This window comes from Gossypium raimondii, chromosome 10 (genome assembly GCF_025698545.1).
Source record: "Gossypium raimondii isolate GPD5lz chromosome 10, ASM2569854v1, whole genome shotgun sequence".
In the NCBI taxonomy this organism is placed as follows: Eukaryota; Viridiplantae; Streptophyta; class Magnoliopsida; order Malvales; family Malvaceae; genus Gossypium; species Gossypium raimondii.
Window position 1 is genome coordinate 59,432,766 of NC_068574.1, and position 18,105 is coordinate 59,450,870.

General features: G+C 31.0%; 3 protein-coding genes across 4 annotated transcripts; 1 reads left to right on the plus strand and 2 right to left on the minus strand.

Annotated features, from left to right (window-relative positions):
- Positions 1 to 1,989: 1,989 nt before the first annotated feature.
- On the plus strand, positions 1,990 to 4,664 carry LOC105777133 (mannose-1-phosphate guanylyltransferase 1). 2 transcript variants are annotated; one of them, XM_012600209.2, is made up of 5 exons: positions 1,990 to 2,157; positions 3,051 to 3,183; positions 3,277 to 3,339; positions 3,445 to 3,684; positions 3,777 to 4,664. In XM_012600209.2, the coding sequence occupies exons 2-5, from the start codon at positions 3,073 to 3,075 to the stop codon at positions 4,446 to 4,448; spliced, it is 1,086 nt and encodes a 361-aa protein (XP_012455663.1). In that variant the 5' UTR covers positions 1,990 to 2,157; positions 3,051 to 3,072; the 3' UTR covers positions 4,449 to 4,664. The 2 variants fall into 2 exon arrangements, with proteins under 2 accessions (XP_012455663.1, XP_012455661.1); XM_012600207.2 differs by having other exon boundaries at positions 1,993 to 2,171.
- A 5,970-nt stretch (positions 4,665 to 10,634) lies between these two features.
- Positions 10,635 to 13,008, minus strand: LOC105778559 (CASP-like protein 5B2). The gene is made up of 3 exons (XM_012602280.2): positions 12,669 to 13,008; positions 11,717 to 11,849; positions 10,635 to 10,998 (listed from the first exon to the last, which is right to left on the minus strand). Exons 1-3 carry the CDS (start codon positions 12,794 to 12,796, stop codon positions 10,801 to 10,803), a joined length of 459 nt encoding a protein of 152 aa, XP_012457734.1. The 5' UTR covers positions 12,797 to 13,008; the 3' UTR covers positions 10,635 to 10,800.
- A 728-nt stretch (positions 13,009 to 13,736) lies between these two features.
- LOC105776212 (uncharacterized) lies at positions 13,737 to 18,055 on the minus strand. Its single transcript, XM_012598752.2, has 11 exons — positions 17,712 to 18,055; positions 16,950 to 16,993; positions 16,415 to 16,495; positions 16,103 to 16,210; positions 15,907 to 15,998; positions 15,658 to 15,732; positions 15,522 to 15,591; positions 15,149 to 15,250; positions 14,819 to 14,927; positions 14,323 to 14,385; positions 13,737 to 14,054 (listed from the first exon to the last, which is right to left on the minus strand). The coding sequence occupies exons 1-11, from the start codon at positions 17,929 to 17,931 to the stop codon at positions 13,951 to 13,953; spliced, it is 1,068 nt and encodes a 355-aa protein (XP_012454206.2). The 5' UTR covers positions 17,932 to 18,055; the 3' UTR covers positions 13,737 to 13,950.
- Positions 18,056 to 18,105: the final 50 nt, after the last annotated feature.

The window sequence follows — 18,105 nt, forward strand, 5'->3', positions numbered from 1 at the left end:
CTTAATTAAATAAATTTAATTCGGACTGCCGCGTAGGACCGTCATTAGGGAAGTAACAGAGGTTAATGGTAGAGTGACCACTTCGTAACAAAACAATAACATAAGTGATTAAAACATAACATTTCAAATATAAGTGGCTAAAATGTAATCTAAGGTAAATATAAGTGACTATTTTTATAGTTTACCCTTCTGGTTTTTAATAAGTTGATAATAATTTATTTTATATATGATTTTATTTATATTATTCATTGATTCGATTGAATTATTTATTTAATCAATTAGTTTGATTTGATTTTGATATCATTGATTAGATTTTCACTACGATTTCTCAATTTTCAACTATATAAAATTGAATTACAAGTTAATTAAAATTGTTTAAAAATCAATATGTTAAAGCCGGTTGAGTCTTATCTCGATTGGTATTGGTATTGTTGCTAAAATAGGAAGACATGGGTTTAAGTACGTTGAAGCGCATTATCCTCCTATTTAAGGGTTGGGGAGAGGCTATAAGTAATTTTAGATGTGGATCAAAAGAGCAGATATGATAAGAACCTATAATGAGGTTAATGTTAAAAAAAAAAAAACTAATATGATGGTTAAACTAGGGGTGTTCAAACGATTAGTTCGGTTATTAATCGAATCGAATTACTATTACCCGAATTACCCGAAATGTAAAAATATTTAACCGTTAATCGAACTAATTTTTTTTTCAAATACATTAACTGAACTGAAATATTTTGGTTAATTCGGTCAGTTAACCGAAATTTATATATTTTTGTCTTTTGATTAAAATAAGTATAAAATATATATATAAAAAATACATTGCTAATATTCATTTTTTAATAGTTCAAAAAATACATTGCTAACATAAAAATATATTATATATAATATAAATAGTTTATTTTGATTAATTACCCAATTTCAAACCGAATTAACAGATAATCAAAATTTAAACGAATCATCAACCAACCTCTGATCAAACTAAATTCAACCACCGACAAATTAAGATCAACTCAATCGATTAATTCTATTTTAACCGAACTATTAACACCCCTAAATTAAAACCTTGACATTGTTGTCATCATTCCTCACTATCCAGTTGTAATGTGTAAATTTTTTTTTTAATTACTTCTCATTTTATTTTATGTCAAAATATGTCTGATCCCTATACTTTGGAAAATTTTAAGATTTAATCCCTAAACCATTTTAATAATAAATTGTACTCGGTAGGGGTTATCCAGGGATCATGAACACAAATTCTTTATCACTCTACTACTAATTCAATCGACATTTAATCCTATACCTGAAAAGTTTGAAATGAAATTATTTTATTTGTCACTCTACCCCTCGTTCAACCAACGTTTAATTCCCAAACCTAAAATAATTCAGTCATTATACCATTAGTATTTTTGTTGAAATTTACTTATTTATCAAGTATATTTGCTAAATTTATGAAATCGGTGTCAAAAACAAGAACAATATTTTTAAATTGAACAAAATTTAAATACATGGACTTAATTTGAAATTTCATTCAAATACAAGGACTAAAACAAAATTTTCCTTTTATTTATCATTGATCCATTAATTGACATCTGATAAACCTCGCTCATATCGTTCCGTGATACAATAAATTCTCGTTGTAAGCAAAATAAAAATAAAAAAGTAGAAAATTCGAATTTTCTAAAGATTCACTGACTGTGACACTTACTACAATGAAAGCCAATCATCATTTACCGTTTTCCATCATTAGATAACCACACACCTTCGCCCCAACTAAAATCCGAATCGTACATTTTTATCCCCGACCCGTAACCCATCCAAAACCCGAAACCGCCTCGAAACATCCCTTTATTTTCAATAAAAAATTGAATTTAATAAATTAATTCAAATCCGCCAAAAAAGAAAAAGAAAAAAGAAAGAAAGCTTCACGTTAGTTATCTTCATCACATTCTCGCCTTTGTTAATATAAATACCGCTCTCCTTTCCCATAAACGATGCCCCATTTTTTTTCCTCTCTAAGCTGCCACCTCAGCTTCCGACGCCAAAAGAAAAAAAAACTGAAAAATTACAACTCGTCCTTGTTGACTCGGTTCCCCGCCTTTTTTGTTGTCTCGAATCGGTCTCGAGTTTTTGGAACTCAGTTCGTGCTTGGATCTGGTAAGGCTTTTAAGGTAATCACTGAATTATGGTGTTTTCGAGCTCTGTATGGAGTCGTTTTCTCAAGGTTTATATTAGTCTAGCTTTGAATGTTTCAGTGGAGTTGACAATGTGATTTCCTGTTCGGCGTTTTTATTTTATTTTTGTTCGATTTCGTTGCTTTAATTGCGTTTTTGTGGAGAATTTTGAAGTTTGTTTTGATTTGCAGTGTTGTATTTTTGTTAGATCTGAGGTTTTGCGTGGTTAAATTTGAGAAAAAAACAACAGGGGATTTAACTTAATTTACTTAATCTCGTTCTTGTTTAGCCACAGAATCCAACTTATGAATTTTACTGAAGTTTTTCGTTTCTTTTTTGATATGTTAGTTGTTAAAGTGCTTTGTAAAAAGTCAAGAATTTGCGTGTCGCTAGATCAAGACTGACTCGGCTTATATTTTCTGGCTAAGTTTTGATTTTTTACTTGGAATTGTCAAATTCAAATGCTTCCTTTTATTTTAACCTTCTACGCGTGATCTTGTGGTGATCTCCTGTTTTTCATGGCTCGGTGGAAGCGAGAAAGGCAATTTCTATGGACATTTGAATGGTCTTTCTTTTAAAAAAAAAACACTATTTCTTTTCCCTTGAAAATTATTAAAATAAAGTAACTTAAACCATGTTCCGTTACTTGAAGCAGGGTTTACTCTATGGCTGGATTTTGTTTTAAAGTCATTCCAATCAATGTATTTGGTAGGAAGGAAATAAAGGGAAAAAAATCAGATGGTTGACTATCGCATCAAGGCTTATGGCGTGTGTTTTAGTGTTTGGTTTCCTTGTTATGTACAAGTAGGAGAGTTTTTGGGGTTTTATTTGGGATCTAAATTGGATTGCTTAAGTTACTGATTATATTATTTGCAGGTAAATCAGAAACTGTATCAGAATGAAGGCACTTATTCTTGTTGGAGGGTTTGGAACTCGATTGAGGCCATTGACTCTCAGTGTTCCGAAGCCACTTGTCGAATTCGCTAATAAACCCATGATCCTGCATCAGGTATTTTTCTGGTTTATGATTGTTGGAAGCAGTTTTTTTTGGGCTTATGATTGTTGTTTTCTCAAGATAGTATATATTTGGATTTTTTTGTAGATTGAGGCTCTCAAGGCTGTTGGTGTAACTGAAGTTGTGTTGGCTATTAATTACCAACCTGAGGTACATGAGAGGTTTTTAATGTGTAAAATTTGATGCAATGATCTGAAAGTTTTAGTGGCTATTACTGTTCATAGGCTGACTGGTGGGCAACTTGATTTTTTGAAGGTGATGTTGAACTTCTTGAAGGAATTCGAAACTAAACTCGGGATCACGATCACGTGTTCTCAAGAGACTGAGCCGCTCGGCACTGCTGGTCCTCTTGCTTTGGCTAGGGACAAACTTGTTGACGAGTCCGGCGAACCGTTTTTTGTCCTTAACAGTGACGTTATCAGTGAGTATCCATTCAAAGAAATGATTGAATTCCACAAAGCTCATGGTGGAGAAGCTTCCATAATGGTAACCAAGGTAACAATTCGGCTCTTTTAAGATTTTCTTTGTTTTCAGTTTTGAGTTATTTTCTATGGAGAGATTGTAATAGTCGAGTTGAAACTATATAGGTGGATGAACCATCGAAATATGGTGTGGTGGTGATGGAAGAATCAACAGGACAAGTGGACAAATTCGTGGAAAAACCTAAATTGTTCGTTGGAAACAAAATCAATGCTGGGATTTATCTGCTGAACCCTTCTGTTCTTGATAGAATCGAACTGAGACCAACCTCGATTGAAAAAGAGGTCTTCCCGAAGATTGCAGCCGAGAAGAAGCTGTATGCAATGGTCCTACCAGGGTTTTGGATGGACATCGGTCAACCAAGGGACTATATTACCGGACTAAGACTCTATCTAGACTCCCTTCGAAAGAAAGCTTCACCTAAGTTGGCCAGTGGTCCAAACGTTGTAGGAAACGTTTTGGTTCATGAGACTGCCAAAATCGGAGAAGGATGTTTGATCGGACCAGACGTGGCAATCGGTCCAGGCTGCGTTGTCGAGTCCGGAGTCAGACTTTCTCGTTGCACGGTGATGCGTGGAGTGCGCATCAAGAAACACGCATGCATATCCAGCAGTATCATCGGATGGCATTCCACCATTGGTCAATGGGCTAGAGTAGAAAACATGACCATCCTTGGAGAAGACGTTCACGTATGTGACGAAATTTACAGCAACGGCGGCGTGGTTTTGCCTCACAAAGAGATCAAATCAAGCATCTTGAAGCCGGAAATCGTCATGTGATGATGTTTTTTCGTTTTCCAGGTAAAATTAAAGAATGTATTTGTTCTTTTTTTATTAATTCCTTCTTTTTCACTCCAACAAGAAGTATTGAATCCCAGTTTTCTGCTAAGTCTCAAGGGTCATTTTCTGTTTGTCAATTGCTTAAGTTAATCATTGGTGTGAAATGTGTAACTTTAATGTGTATATTACAAATAAACATTACATCTGTTGGTTTTATCCGGGATTTTTTTTTTTAAACTTATTAGCAATAATTTGTTTATTTTTGTTTATTTTATTGTTATTTCACTATTTTCTGGTCATTTTGGTTGATAATTGAAATATATCTGAACTTGGAAAGGATCTACACTTAGTGGACTTGAGTATATTTATATGCAGGTTAAAATATGCTATAAGTTCCCATTCTTATTAAAATTCTGGAATTTAATTCCTAATACTTTTATTTCTAATTTAGTCTCTTTACTTTCCAGATTTCAAAATTTAAATTCAACTGTTAATACTATTGTTTTTTTTATTTGTTAAATTTATTGATGTAACATTTTAAAATAAAAAATACTCATATGGTAGTCATGTAATTAAAAATGACTTATAATTTACTTGAATTTAACAACAAAATTTACTATATTAACAATTGGATTTAAATTTTAAAATCTGAAAATAAAATAACTAAATTTTTGGAAATAAAATATATGAATAAAAGTTCAAACTTTCGAGTATAAAAACTTATGACATTTTTTAAATTTATATGGATACTTTAGAAATCCGAAAAAAACCCAATCTAATTTCGAACTAATTCAAATCCGAAGACTTAACCGCAACATCTTGAATAAAAAAAAAATCCGATTATATAATATGAAATGACTCAATTTGAAAGGCTTAATTCTCAAACCAAAATGACCAAACCAAAGTAATCCGTAAATTTCAAAATCCTTGGACCTTATTTCATCCAAAACCAATCTGATTCATCTAAGTGATAAGTCTAAGATGCACCTATTCTGTCGGCAGCATAGGATAAGAAATCTTTTTCCCCAATCTTGGAGGGGCTAAAACGACAAAAGAAGAGCATTATTTGCATATTACCCTTCTTCTTTACCATAAAAAAAATGTAAAAAACATAATTATAATCCCACCGAGTCAATGATAAGAATTCAATGGGTGTTAGGCAACAAAAAAATTAAAGTTGATAGGTACTAAAGGGTACATATTCATACGGACCCAAAATCAAAGTTAAATTTTGTGGCCCCTAAATTACTAACCACAATTATCACTAGTTGTGGCTAATGTTTCAAAATTAAAGTGGTTGTTATTATTATATTTAATATTAATTTTATTATCTATATTTAAATTTTATGATTACTATTTTTTAATAATAACATCTCCAAAATTAAAATTCGATATTTTCTTCTTCTTTTTTTGGTAGAAAAGAAAAGCATAAAACGATTAAAAAACACACACATCTTATGGATTATGAAGGTTATTAAAAAATGACTAGATTTGAAGTATTAGATACTGCAAGTCTTGCCATATGATCAGCAACCGTGTTTTGGGATCTAGAAACATCGTCCATTCATGATTAAGGATATCATGAATCGAATGTAACTCCACCATTGTGTTATTGACAGATCCATCCGCCAACAATAATTCCACTAGAAATGCATCATCACATTTGAACACGATCCTAATTGATTAGCCTCATAATTATTATCATTTATACTGTTAATTAGTTGTGTGGGCCTAAATTTGATTGCACGTAATGAATGACGTCAATGAAATATTGAAATTTAAAAAAGATAATTAAATATTTTAAAAAATTTAAACAACTTGTCCAATAGTTTGAAATAACTATCTATTCACCTAAAATTCAACATTTTAATTAAACTAATGAAAAGTCTTAACCCTTTTTTTCAATTTCTTTAAAAATTTTAATTTTAATATGATTTTTAAAATAAAATTTTAATGGTTAAATAAGGGTTTAATTTGCACTCACTATCTGTACTTTTTAACTTTTGAAATTTATCCCTTATGTTTTTAAATCTTGAAATTTAATCCTTTTATTTGTCTAATTTAAAAATCAAAATTCAATTGATAATATTATTAATGAGCATTAGTTAGATTCTAATATTAAAATTTAATAGCATATATTCAAATTTAATAAAAGTCAAACTTTAATTTTTTGAATCAAACAAGTATAGAGATTAAAGTCATAAAATAATATTTCTAGAAAAAAACCTAAAATTAATAATTAAATTTCAAAGAGTATAAAGATTGGGAGCAAAATTAAACCTTAATTAAGTTAAAGGTGGAAAATAAGGAAAGAGATGTGTGATGTTGAATGTGCTTCAAATTTCAATAATTTATATTTTTATAAAAAATAAAAAATATTTTTAAGATTCTATTTAGGTTTTGGACATTCTAAACTAAGAAAACTCTATAGACTAACCAAGTCCAAATTTGTCCACATTTAGAATTATTATGATTTGAATGGTCTCTCAATTTCTTACCTAATTTTGATGGAGGCTTTTAAAAAAATTCCCAATTTAATTTGGTAAAATGCAATTTTCCTTGGTTCCAAATTGCAATTAGAATAAAGGCAATTAAAATAAATAAATAAATAAATGTATAGTGGAAAATTGGGTTTGTTTATTATATATGAGGACTATAGCTTTTAGTTATCAAAATCTTCTAAAGATTTGATAATGGAATCCTTTAATTGTCATTTATTTAGTATATTCTTCAACCAGTCATTTTCTTGTATATATTTAATAAAAAAAGTATAATGATTTATTTGGCCTCCAACTTTATAAAAAATATATTTTAGCCTTCCATTTAATTTTCTTTCTTTTTTTGTCTCTTTTAACTTTTAAATTTGCACTGTTTGTCAAATTACCCCAAAATGGATGGAAAAATTAATGTCTGTTAACTTAGCTGACGTGGCATATATGTGGCAGTTGACGGTTATGCTATGTTAACAATTAATTATTTTTTAATTTTTTTAAAATTGAAAAAAAAATATGAAATATATTTTAAAAATTAGAAATGATTAAAAAGTATAAAAATTATAAAAAAAATATATTTTTAATTTTTAAAAAATTGATTAATGCTAGTGTGTCATACATGTGGATTATGACTAGTGGTGGGGGGTTGGAAAAGGTGCCAGCCCCCCTAAAATGGACAAGTTTTCATTTAGTCTATTTAAAAACTTTAAATTAGTAAAAGTAAAATTGTACTTTAGCCCCCCTTAAAATTAATAAAATTTTAATTTAATTCTTTAAAAATTATAAAAATATAGGCTACTCAAATAGTGAAATTACATTTTTACTATCGTAAAAATTACAATTTAATTTCATACTCCTAAAAAATTTTTCTGGCTCCGCCCCTGACTATGACGAAGATGTTATGTTAGTAAAGTTAACAACACACATTAACATTTGTATCCATTTGGGGGTGATTTGATAAAAAAAATATAAATTTAAGGGTTAAAGGAGACGAAAAATTAGATGAAGGACTAAAACTAAAATAAACTTTTTTATAAATTTGGAGTGCGGGGCACAAAAGTTGGATGAAATAATGTGTCCTACCATGTGAAGAATTGGATTTGATATATTATGGGGCATACATATGTTTATTTCAATATTTTCTTTTCATTAAGTGATGATGAAAATTAATTATTAAAAGTGTAGTTGGTAGACCTACCTTCTTAAAAAAATAAATATAATTTTCAAGCATAAAATTCGAATCCAATTTTAGATTTTTATGACAAGAGATAGAAGAATAATTAAGTAATTACGTCAGCATGTATTATTTTTATTCAAATTATATCACATTAATCACATTTATAAAAAAAATTATTTATTTATTACATATTAAGTGGAATAAAAAATACCCACCATATCCTTTATCACTTTAAAGATGTTTTCCATTATATATCAAAATAGACCTTAAATATTCGACATTTGTCTTGTGTAGAGGTGTTCATGGGCCGGGTCGGGCCCAGAAAAAATTTCAGCCTACATCCTAGGCCCAAAATATGGTCCTAAAATTTTGTCTAGGCCTGTCCCAAGAAAAAATTTCTAAGCCCAAGCCCGACCCATTTTTTAATAAATACCAAAAAAATATTTTAAAAATAAAAAATATTTTAAAATAAAAATATATATTTATTATATATTTGGGCCGGGCCGGGCTCTGGCCAAAAAAAGTGGTGCCCGAGGCCCGGCCGGTTTTCTAAACGGGCCTCATTTTTTACTCAAACCCATATTCCGGGCCTATATTTTTACCCGAACCCTCTCATATTTCGGGCGAGCCGTCATTTTCCTTTTAATGGACTTACAAAATGCGAAAGATTAGTTATTGGGCTTACTCTAGTAGATACATTGAGAAATAAAATAATTTTAACCTACTGGTCCTTAATTATTGAGATTCAACTATCATAATATAAAATAGGTTAAATTTTGCTTTAAGTCCTTGTACTTTTTATATTTGAAATTTAAATTTTTTTTTTTACTTTTGAAATTTTAAAATTCAGGTCTAATTTAGTAACATCATTAATAATCTTTTATAAATTTGTAATGAAACTGGATTTAATAGAAGAATTTAATAATGATTCAATTGAAGTACACAGATTAAATCTACAACTTTACATATAGTACGTGATTAATAGTAAAATTTAACCAACCGATTTAACTCTTACTATTTGAGTCAAGACTGAAAATTTAAAATTCAAGAAGTACAGGGACCGAAATTGATCAGTTTGAAAGTGTGTATGCAGTGGCGGAGGCAAGATGTTAGTATTGGGCAGCTAAGCTAAAATTAGACGTGCTACGTAACGATCAATTCAAAAGAAGCAATATTCTAACATAGAAACTCGATTTAAACATACTGCTTCCTATTGCTTTATTTTTAATATTATTTTTAATACTATAAAAATATTAGAGGGGCCTACTTATATTTTTGGGAGGGCTATAGTATCTATACAAAGGGAAAAATTACAAAAATCTTAAACCCTGGAAGGCCATGGCCCCCCTAAGCCTCTATTACACTACGTCATTGTGTGTATGGATTAAATTTGATTAAATAAAGACTAAATTAATAATTTACACATAGTACAAGGACTAATAATAAATTTTAATTTTTTTAATGTGGAAAAAAGTACCAATTGGAAACCTATGGTCCTTAATTATTAATAAATTTCACTTTCCAATATATATTTTGCTGACCAAAAAGGAAAGGATAAAAAGAGGCTAAATAGCATATTCTAAAGTCATTATCATCACTGTAATATTATAGGACCACAGCAGGGGAACATAAAATTATTAAGATATTGACTTTGTTGAAATTGTTGTTTCCAAAAATTTTTTTTTTCTTGTTTGGTAATGGAAAATTGCTAAATTTCATGTGACAGCATAGCTGTAATTCCCTTTAGCTGAGTTGTTTCCATCATGGTTGAGTTACAGACATTTTTCCTTTTCATATTTTTGAAGCTAAATAAATAACCCAATTTATTTAATTTTACGTAAGAGATTTGGAAATATGGAAATTAAAATTAAAATTTTAAATTTATTTCGATATTTTTATGTATGATTAATGAATTAATCGAACTAAATATGATTAAGCTTTTAATCAACACTTGAGCTGTATAAATAAAATTTGATTTGATAATAAAAAGTCAATATTTTTAATTTGTTCAATTCGAACTTGTAAATGATCTGTACTAGATACGATTTAAATCTAGAATGCATTATACTTTTAAATGATTTGAACTCGAAATGACTTCAAGAAGTAACCCAAAACGATCTGACTGAAAAACTCGAAATAGCCAAAACCCAAAACTAACTCGTACTTAAAAACTGTGATTGAAGAATTTTGAAACTTGAATTAACTGACCTCGTATATATATATTTTTTGTAAATTTGGAATTTAGTACACTTATTAGTATTGTTAAATTTTTTTTTTTAAATTTGTTGGTGTAAGATTTTGAAATGATTAAAAAATATCAGTTGGTAATCATTACACTGAAACAAAATTTGACAAAAGAATTTTAATCGTGTTAATAATCAGACTTGTATTTTAAACCTGGAAAGTAAAGGGACTAAATTCCTTAAAATAAAAATAGGACTAAATTTCAAATATATGAAGAATAGAGGACTTAAACTATATTTTAACCTTTTTAAATGGTTGAGTGGAAAGAATAAGTTGTTGAAATTCAATGAACATATATATATATATGTATATACATGTACAAGAAGAAAAAGAAAAAATCTATGAAACTGACAAAAGATTACCAACTATGACAAGTTTCCAAGAAAATTGGAACTATTTTCAATGGAAAAGGGGGAATTGTAACATAAATGGGATGGATTTATACAGCGGCCAAAAGCCAAAATGTGACATGGGAAGATACGGCAAGGAGGAACCATGAGATGAAGGCAAATAAAATGGAAGCTTTGAAATGGGAGCATGGTATTTGTGGTGATCTGCAGTAACCCAAGTCTCTTGAATAAAGAACTGTTACACCTGCAGATGAACATGCTGCTGCAAGTGATAATATGGCTGTTACCTGCACTTTTCATCACCGTCAATGTCATTAACCAGTTAGATTATCAGCATGAATATGTATGTATGTATGTCCTGCATTCATGTTCGCTTGCATATTTGACCATGAGTATGGTGATCTGACCTTCTAAAGATTACATGGCAATTCGCTCATTATGCAATTTTCATCATCATCATCATGACACATAAATCTTTATGTATGTATGTATGACAGCCATGTTTGTTGCATATTTGGACATGATATGGTGATATGACCTTCTAAAAGATTACATGGCAATACAATCATTCTGTAGTTCATCATCATCATCAGCATCATGACATTATCATTAACCAATTAGATTATCAGCATGAATATGTATGTATGTATGAATGAATTACATCCATGTTTGTTGCATATTTGGAGTTTGGACATGAGTTTGGTGGTATGAACTTCTAAAGATTACATGGCAATATGATCATTCTGCAGTTTTCATCATCATCATCATCATCATCATCATGACATTATTTTTAACCAATTAGATTATCAACAAAAATCTTTATGTATGTATGTATGTATGTATGTATGTATGTATGTATGTATGAATGAATGACATCCATGCTTATTGTATATCTGGACATTAGAATGGCGATATGAACAACTTCGAATTTAACACATATCAATATCAGACACACATCCAACAGCAAACAAAGTAAATTTTAGAAAAGAAAGTTAAAATTATTACCCAATCACCAATAACAAACAAGCTTACTAAGACAGGATTGTGTAGGTTTGTCTTTGACCTCAAAGCATGGAAATCGAGACATGCAAGTCCAAAGCTCCATAAAACTTGAATCCCCATTGACGCAATCAAATAGCTGAAACCAACAAAGAAATGCACAACTAAAAAAACATCACAAACCAACATGCCATTTCAAGTATCTAAGCTACACAGACTAGGGTGTAATTGTCATACATGAGAGCCTTGAGGGGTTATGTCTTTATACTCATGTTAGTATATATGTAGGATACAGATATTAAACACGAATATACGAAAAGAAAAAAAATTTAAATCCAGAAATCTATAATAGTTAGTCTTTCAAATGAAGAAAACAAAGAAATGCAATATGGTAATCTTTTGATTTTCATTTTCTTGAAGTTCTCGATATCTAGATGGTAAAAGTATTATGGCAACCTCTATATTAAGAGTTGAGTTACATTTTACTCCTCTATTAAAAAAATAGATAAATTAGTCCTATACGTTTTATTAAAGAGTAAATATTTTTTTTGTTAAAAGCTTCATCTATTTTTATAGTTAAAAAACTAGTGTAGCTAATAGAATCACCAGATAGTTACACCTGACATCTATCGTGTATCTCGTTATGAGGTACAAAGAGCAATTTTTAACTGTAAAGTAAAATCAATTTGCTCTTTGATCTAATTAATATGGATTAATTTACTTTTTTTTTGAATAAATAGAGTAAAATACAATCAACTCTTAGTACAAGAATTTTCATGATATTTTTACCATATCTGGACATATATTCTTCAAGTTCTCTCTGAAATATACTCGAACAGGTAGCGTGCCTCACATTCACACTCGAACCCATGCCACATGGATTAATCAATAGAATCATATACAAATAATCATCAATCTAAGTGAAGATATAACCAAGATAATAGAAGGAAAACAATACCAGAAAGCAGTGGAGTTAAAAAAGCCATGAGCAGAAACCATGAAACCAATTGAAGCAGCTGCAGAAAAACACTGCCCAATTCTTAATAATAGTCCACTTAATTTTCCTGGACTACCAAACAAGGCCATATGAACATGTCAAAGGTCTCTAAAGCATGAACAATGAAGAAATGGGATGATGGGGTTGTTTTAGCTTTAGCTTAACTACCATTCAAGAGATTTTTTTTTTTTTTTGCAGATTTTTGGGTTTAGTTTGGAATCTATTGACTGCAATAACGAATGCTCTCTTTCTAGGAAAGTGACATTGAGATTTCATGTTGGATAGTGACAGCAGCTTGACTATTTGTGTTCTCTTTATCCCTTTTTTATGGATTAAAGCTGTTTTTTTTTTTTGTTTCCTTTTAATTATTTTTGGTTGCTGATTGGTAAAGTTGCATTCATCTTTTTCTTTTCATGTGAAGTATATTTACATATATATAAATATATATAAATTCAAGTGTGAATGTCTCGAATAAGCATGCTTGAAAGTATGATGGACACGGATATTTTAGTCAATAACAATTGTTCTTATAAAAGTACCGTAGAGGCATGATGATTGAATTTTAACTCAATTGGTATGAGCATTATTATCAATATAGGAAGACGTGGACTCAAGTGTGTTAAAACATATTATCCTCCTATTTATGGGAACGAATAATCTTTGTATGTTAGCACAAGGACAAAGCCTAGAATTTTTTTGGGCAGAATTAAATTGTATACTTTTGCAATAGTAAACATATAATTTTACCATTTTAATAGTCTATATCTTTATAATTTTAAAAAATTCAAAAAAATATAATTTTACCATTATTAATTTAAAATTTTATAAATTATAAAGGGACCTAAATAGAAAATTTTCCATTCTAGGAGACCAACTGCCCTGCCAGCCTCCTGAATTTATCAACATGAAGTACACATGACATATCACATGTCACTATTTGATTATTCCGTCAATCATACCAGTTTTTAACAATACAAATTATTGGAATTTTTAACAAAACTAACCAATTTACTCTTTGATGTAACGTACTAGGACTAATTTACCTGTTTTTTGAATAGAGGGAAGAAAATACAATATATCTCTTAGTACAAGTTCTCCATAGCATTTTTATCCAGTGGTTTCATAGCTATGATTGCATACTAGAAATTTTTATTTGCATAGAGAAACTAGCAATCATGGTACAAGTTACAACAGATTTCATTTTTTAATTCACTTTGATTTTCATGGAACCTATAGTTCTTGTTTATTTGTAGCTTGAGGAATACTGGTTATACTTTTCCCGGACAAAAGCTTCGAGAATGGTGTTCTTCTCCTGAAAATCTTTGAACTCGATTCTCCAACCGTGACCTGCAAAATATAGATGTCAAAAACTTTCAAGATTGACCGTTACGAACATTAATCAAATATGAAAAGGAGGAAGACAATGAATCCAACTTATGTTGAGTTTTCATGTGCAAAATGTGGTTACAAGGAACAATGGAAACATGTTAATGTTTCAAAAGTATATAGTTCGGATCGGACGACATGTGCAGGAGGCTGTTCTTGAAAAGCATGCAAAGTTTTGATATATACTATCAAAATAGTCCGAAAATTTTACGAGACAACTGACACCAACCTGGTATAATCCAATCGAAATCGAATTGTATCAACTTTTGAACACTATCCACCTGTTTAGGAACTGTTAAAAATAACAAAATAGTGAGCGTAAGTGAAGAAAATGGTAATTGATGAAAGTGGAATCCAGTGAACTGTTAGAAAGACAGGCTCCATAAATAACATATCCAGCTAGATGATGATGATTTGTTGACAAGGTGGCTGCCTATGCTGTCATGTTCATGTTCCCTAAGATCATATTCATAGCTCATGTTGTTGTTTTTAGTTTTACTCATAGATGTAATCGTATGATGAAATGCCAGCATTAGTTTGAAGTCAAATGATACAAGTTTATGTGATCAAATCTTGTATAAGTTGAATAAGATCAAGTGTCTTGCATCCAACACACTCGAGTTCGAGTAACATAGGCATATAAACCAGAAAATATAACTTACCAAACATTTCCATGCAATAACAATTTTTTTGGTACAAAGGAAGCCATGTTTACGTAGTATTACCAGAGTATTTGTTGTACATTTCCATTATGCTGAGTCCAGATTCAGTCATCATCAGATGGTCACCCGTAAATAGAATCTTCAGTGGCTTATAAAGCAAGCAAACAGTACCCTGCAACAAGTTACAAAATGTATTATTATAAGCCTTGTTCATCTTAAACTGTTTAAGAAATTACTGAGATATCCGGAGTTGAATTCGTAAAACTTTATTCATATATAGTGATTATTTGCAGATGTTAAAAAAAGACATAAATATTGAAATGTCAACCAAGAATCGATGGAAGTGTTTCTCAAAGCCATATGGAAGTCGAATGTATTTGATTAAGAACTCACTTCTGTGTGGCCGGGAGCATGTACAAGCATAATGTCATCTCCGAGGCTCCATGGACCATTCCCTTCTAGCTTCATCTCAACATCAGCAGTACAAATTTCTACCTACAGAGATGAAGTACACATAGTATAATAGCTTTAAAATTTGCACTCACGGTCCGACTAATGTTTGATATAAACAATACAGTAACTTCCATTCATGGGCTTACTAGTAAACTCAAGTGACCTCTCATAATTTAGAACTTGCAAACTGTGAAAGATTTACGAACATAGAAGGAACCAAAGCAAGAATAAGATCACTTCTGTCTAGCAGAACTAGCTCAGATCCTTAAATAGATGAAAGTGCATATCAGAGGTTAAGGATGATGAAACTAACATCTTCTGAGTGCAGAATTCGATCACAGCTAAACCGTGTTGCCCACTTTGCATGATCTGCAACATCATCCCTGACCATAACAACATGGATCAGAAACCTCAAAAATAAACAATAAAAATTATAATTATGGACATACTTGTGGGTTAGGAACAAATAGCGTACTCCACCCATTCTCTCAATCTCCTTTGCAAGTTTCTCTGTAAATCTGGGGCTGCAGAGAATTATATTAGACAAATTAGTTCAACCTAACATGCGAAGCAGTCATAGTGGGAAAAAAAGAAGAAGCATTTCTATGCATTTGGAGGGTCTTTAGAGGGTTATATCCCATACCCATGCTCGGAAATATGTCAGGTATAGGTGTTAGACATGAGTACTATAATATTACCTATCTATAAGTATATTTCCACCAGGGTGAATGATCAAGTACGAAGCAGCTCCGTATGATTTCTCAGAATGATATCCACAGTGATAAACACCCTGAAAATAATTATATCATAGACATAGTGATCGGGTTGGCATGCTAATCCAAGAATGTATAATATAAAAATGCAAAATAAGAACACACTAATGATATGATTTACAGGTAGTTTCTTCTCATCTACTGGAATCGGAAATGTCTTTTGAGCTTCTAGGATATCAGGAGGAGGTACTTCGGTACGGATTGAGCTTGTTGGACAGGAAAGCAAGGCCTGAAAATATCAAATGTTTATGATAACATTGCAGTTTCTTCTGGAATAGAAATCAAACTAACGTATCTCGGTAACAAACAGGCTGTATGATAATTGATAGAAACAAAAATGAGAAATGCATAAAGGTGTTCAAGCGTATGAATGTGTGAAATTATGATATATCATGTTATAGATATACAAGAAAGGGAACCAATAAAATGGCACCTGGAGAGCCTTTAATCGATCTTCACTAGAAGTTGGCTGTTTATAAACTGCAGACATTTCACCAACTCTTGTGAAGACTTGCTGAAAAACAAACAAGAAATAAAGAAACATTAAAGTGAGAATATTGTTATGCAGCATAGTTAATAACTCTCAGCCGGTGGTCTGCGGATCTTGTTATTATATGGAAAGTGATTAGGCAAAAGAAAGGAAGAAATCATTTAATGGCAAGCGAGATGCCTTCCATGACTCTCAGCTTATATATATACCATAGCTAATCAAACAATTTTTATTTTCAATTCATATTGCCATATGCCATCTCGGACACGGTAAAAAACAGCAATTCTAAGAGTTAAACATAGTTTTCATTTCTTCAAGTCTCAATGCATTCAGAAACTAAAATTGTTGATGAACAATCTTGTTCTATACCTTGTAAACCAGATCATTGAAACTTATATTCAACTAGCAGTAAACTGACATTCATCTAATCCAAAAAGTTAACTCCAAAAGGAAAAAAGCTTGATTGTTAAGCGATTACCGGAGCCATCCAACGACAAGTATCACAATCTATGCATGTATGATCTGCAAAATAGATTAAAAACCAATATACCAAAATTAGCAGAGATGACACTAAAAAAATAAAATACTCTTTTCCTATAGGTATCCTCACTGTCTATGCTGCTCGGACTCATTTTTCTTAAAGTATCTGTGTCCGACACAAGAATACGAGATATCACCTCCAAAGATTCTCCAAATACATGGAAAAACATAGAAAAAAGATTAACCATACTCGTATCCAGAGGTGTAGCCGGGGGAGGCAAGGGCCTTGGCCCCTTGGCCAAATGGTGAAATTGCTATATAGGGCCCTCCAATAAGTAAAACATTAAATTAAGCATTTTAAGCCTTTAGTTAAATGGAAAAATTCAAAGTTTGGCCCCTATAGAAAGTAAATAGTACTATATATCTAGCTTTCCCCCTCTCAAATTTTACAAATTTATTTCGGCCCCTAAACAAAATTGCTGGCTTCGCCCCTGCCCGTATTCAACACTCACACAGTCCGAGTACCATAGCTTCCAGCATCTATTAAGAGTTAAAAACATATATTTAACACCTATATCCTATTCATTTTCCACCGTAAGAACTAAGAATATACCATCCTACATAAAAAAAGAAGTTAACAACCCCTCAATCAATGAACTAGTTCAGTAACAATTTCCCACCGATTACAGTATATTATAAAGAAAAAAAGCTCCCCAGAAAGATGAAATTTTCTGGGAAATTATCAAAATATGATTTTTACCTACAAAGAAGTCGCCATCTACATTCTGGGGTCGTCTTTTTCTAACCCATCTTCCAGTATCTGATTCCACAGATGAGCTCTGAACTGCTTTAACTGATGAATTTCTCGCGACCCTTAAATTTATTTGAGCTTTAGTTGATGAATTCTTCAGCTTATCAATAGAAGAAGGAAAATTTGAGCCAACACTTGCGAGATTGATAGCTTTGTTTGCTAAAGCCATGGTGGATTTTCTCACCCTTTTCTCTCTATTTAAAAAAAATTCAATGAGATAAGACTAAGAAAAAAGAGAGGAAGAACATGTAGAATTTGACGAGCTAACTTGCGTAGTGATATTGTATTTGGTATTTGCTAATGTTTTGGCTTTTTGACCATGAAAATGGGTAAATGGCGAAAT

Coding starts and splice junctions, on each gene's coding strand:
- LOC105778559 (XM_012602280.2), bottom strand. CDS start 12,796: ATGGCCTTGTTTGGTAGTCCAGGAAAATTAAGTGGACTATTATTAAGA. Junction 11,850..12,668: donor TTTAACTCCACTGCTTTCTG/GTATTGTTTTCC, acceptor TGTTGGTTTCAG/CTATTTGATTGCGTCAATGG. Junction 10,999..11,716: donor TGTTTGTTATTGGTGATTGG/GTAATAATTTTA, acceptor TGAAAAGTGCAG/GTAACAGCCATATTATCACT.
- LOC105776212 (XM_012598752.2), bottom strand. CDS start 17,931: ATGGCTTTAGCAAACAAAGCTATCAATCTCGCAAGTGTTGGCTCAAAT. Junction 16,496..16,949: donor CTTGTCGTTGGATGGCTCCG/GTAATCGCTTAA, acceptor TTTGTTTTTCAG/CAAGTCTTCACAAGAGTTGG. Junction 14,928..15,148: donor ATGCTCCCGGCCACACAGAA/GTGAGTTCTTAA, acceptor AACTTGTTGCAG/GGTACTGTTTGCTTGCTTTA.
- LOC105777133 (XM_012600209.2), top strand. CDS start 3,073: ATGAAGGCACTTATTCTTGTTGGAGGGTTTGGAACTCGATTGAGGCCA. Junction 3,184..3,276: donor AACCCATGATCCTGCATCAG/GTATTTTTCTGG, acceptor ATTTTTTTGTAG/ATTGAGGCTCTCAAGGCTGT. Junction 3,685..3,776: donor CTTCCATAATGGTAACCAAG/GTAACAATTCGG, acceptor GAAACTATATAG/GTGGATGAACCATCGAAATA.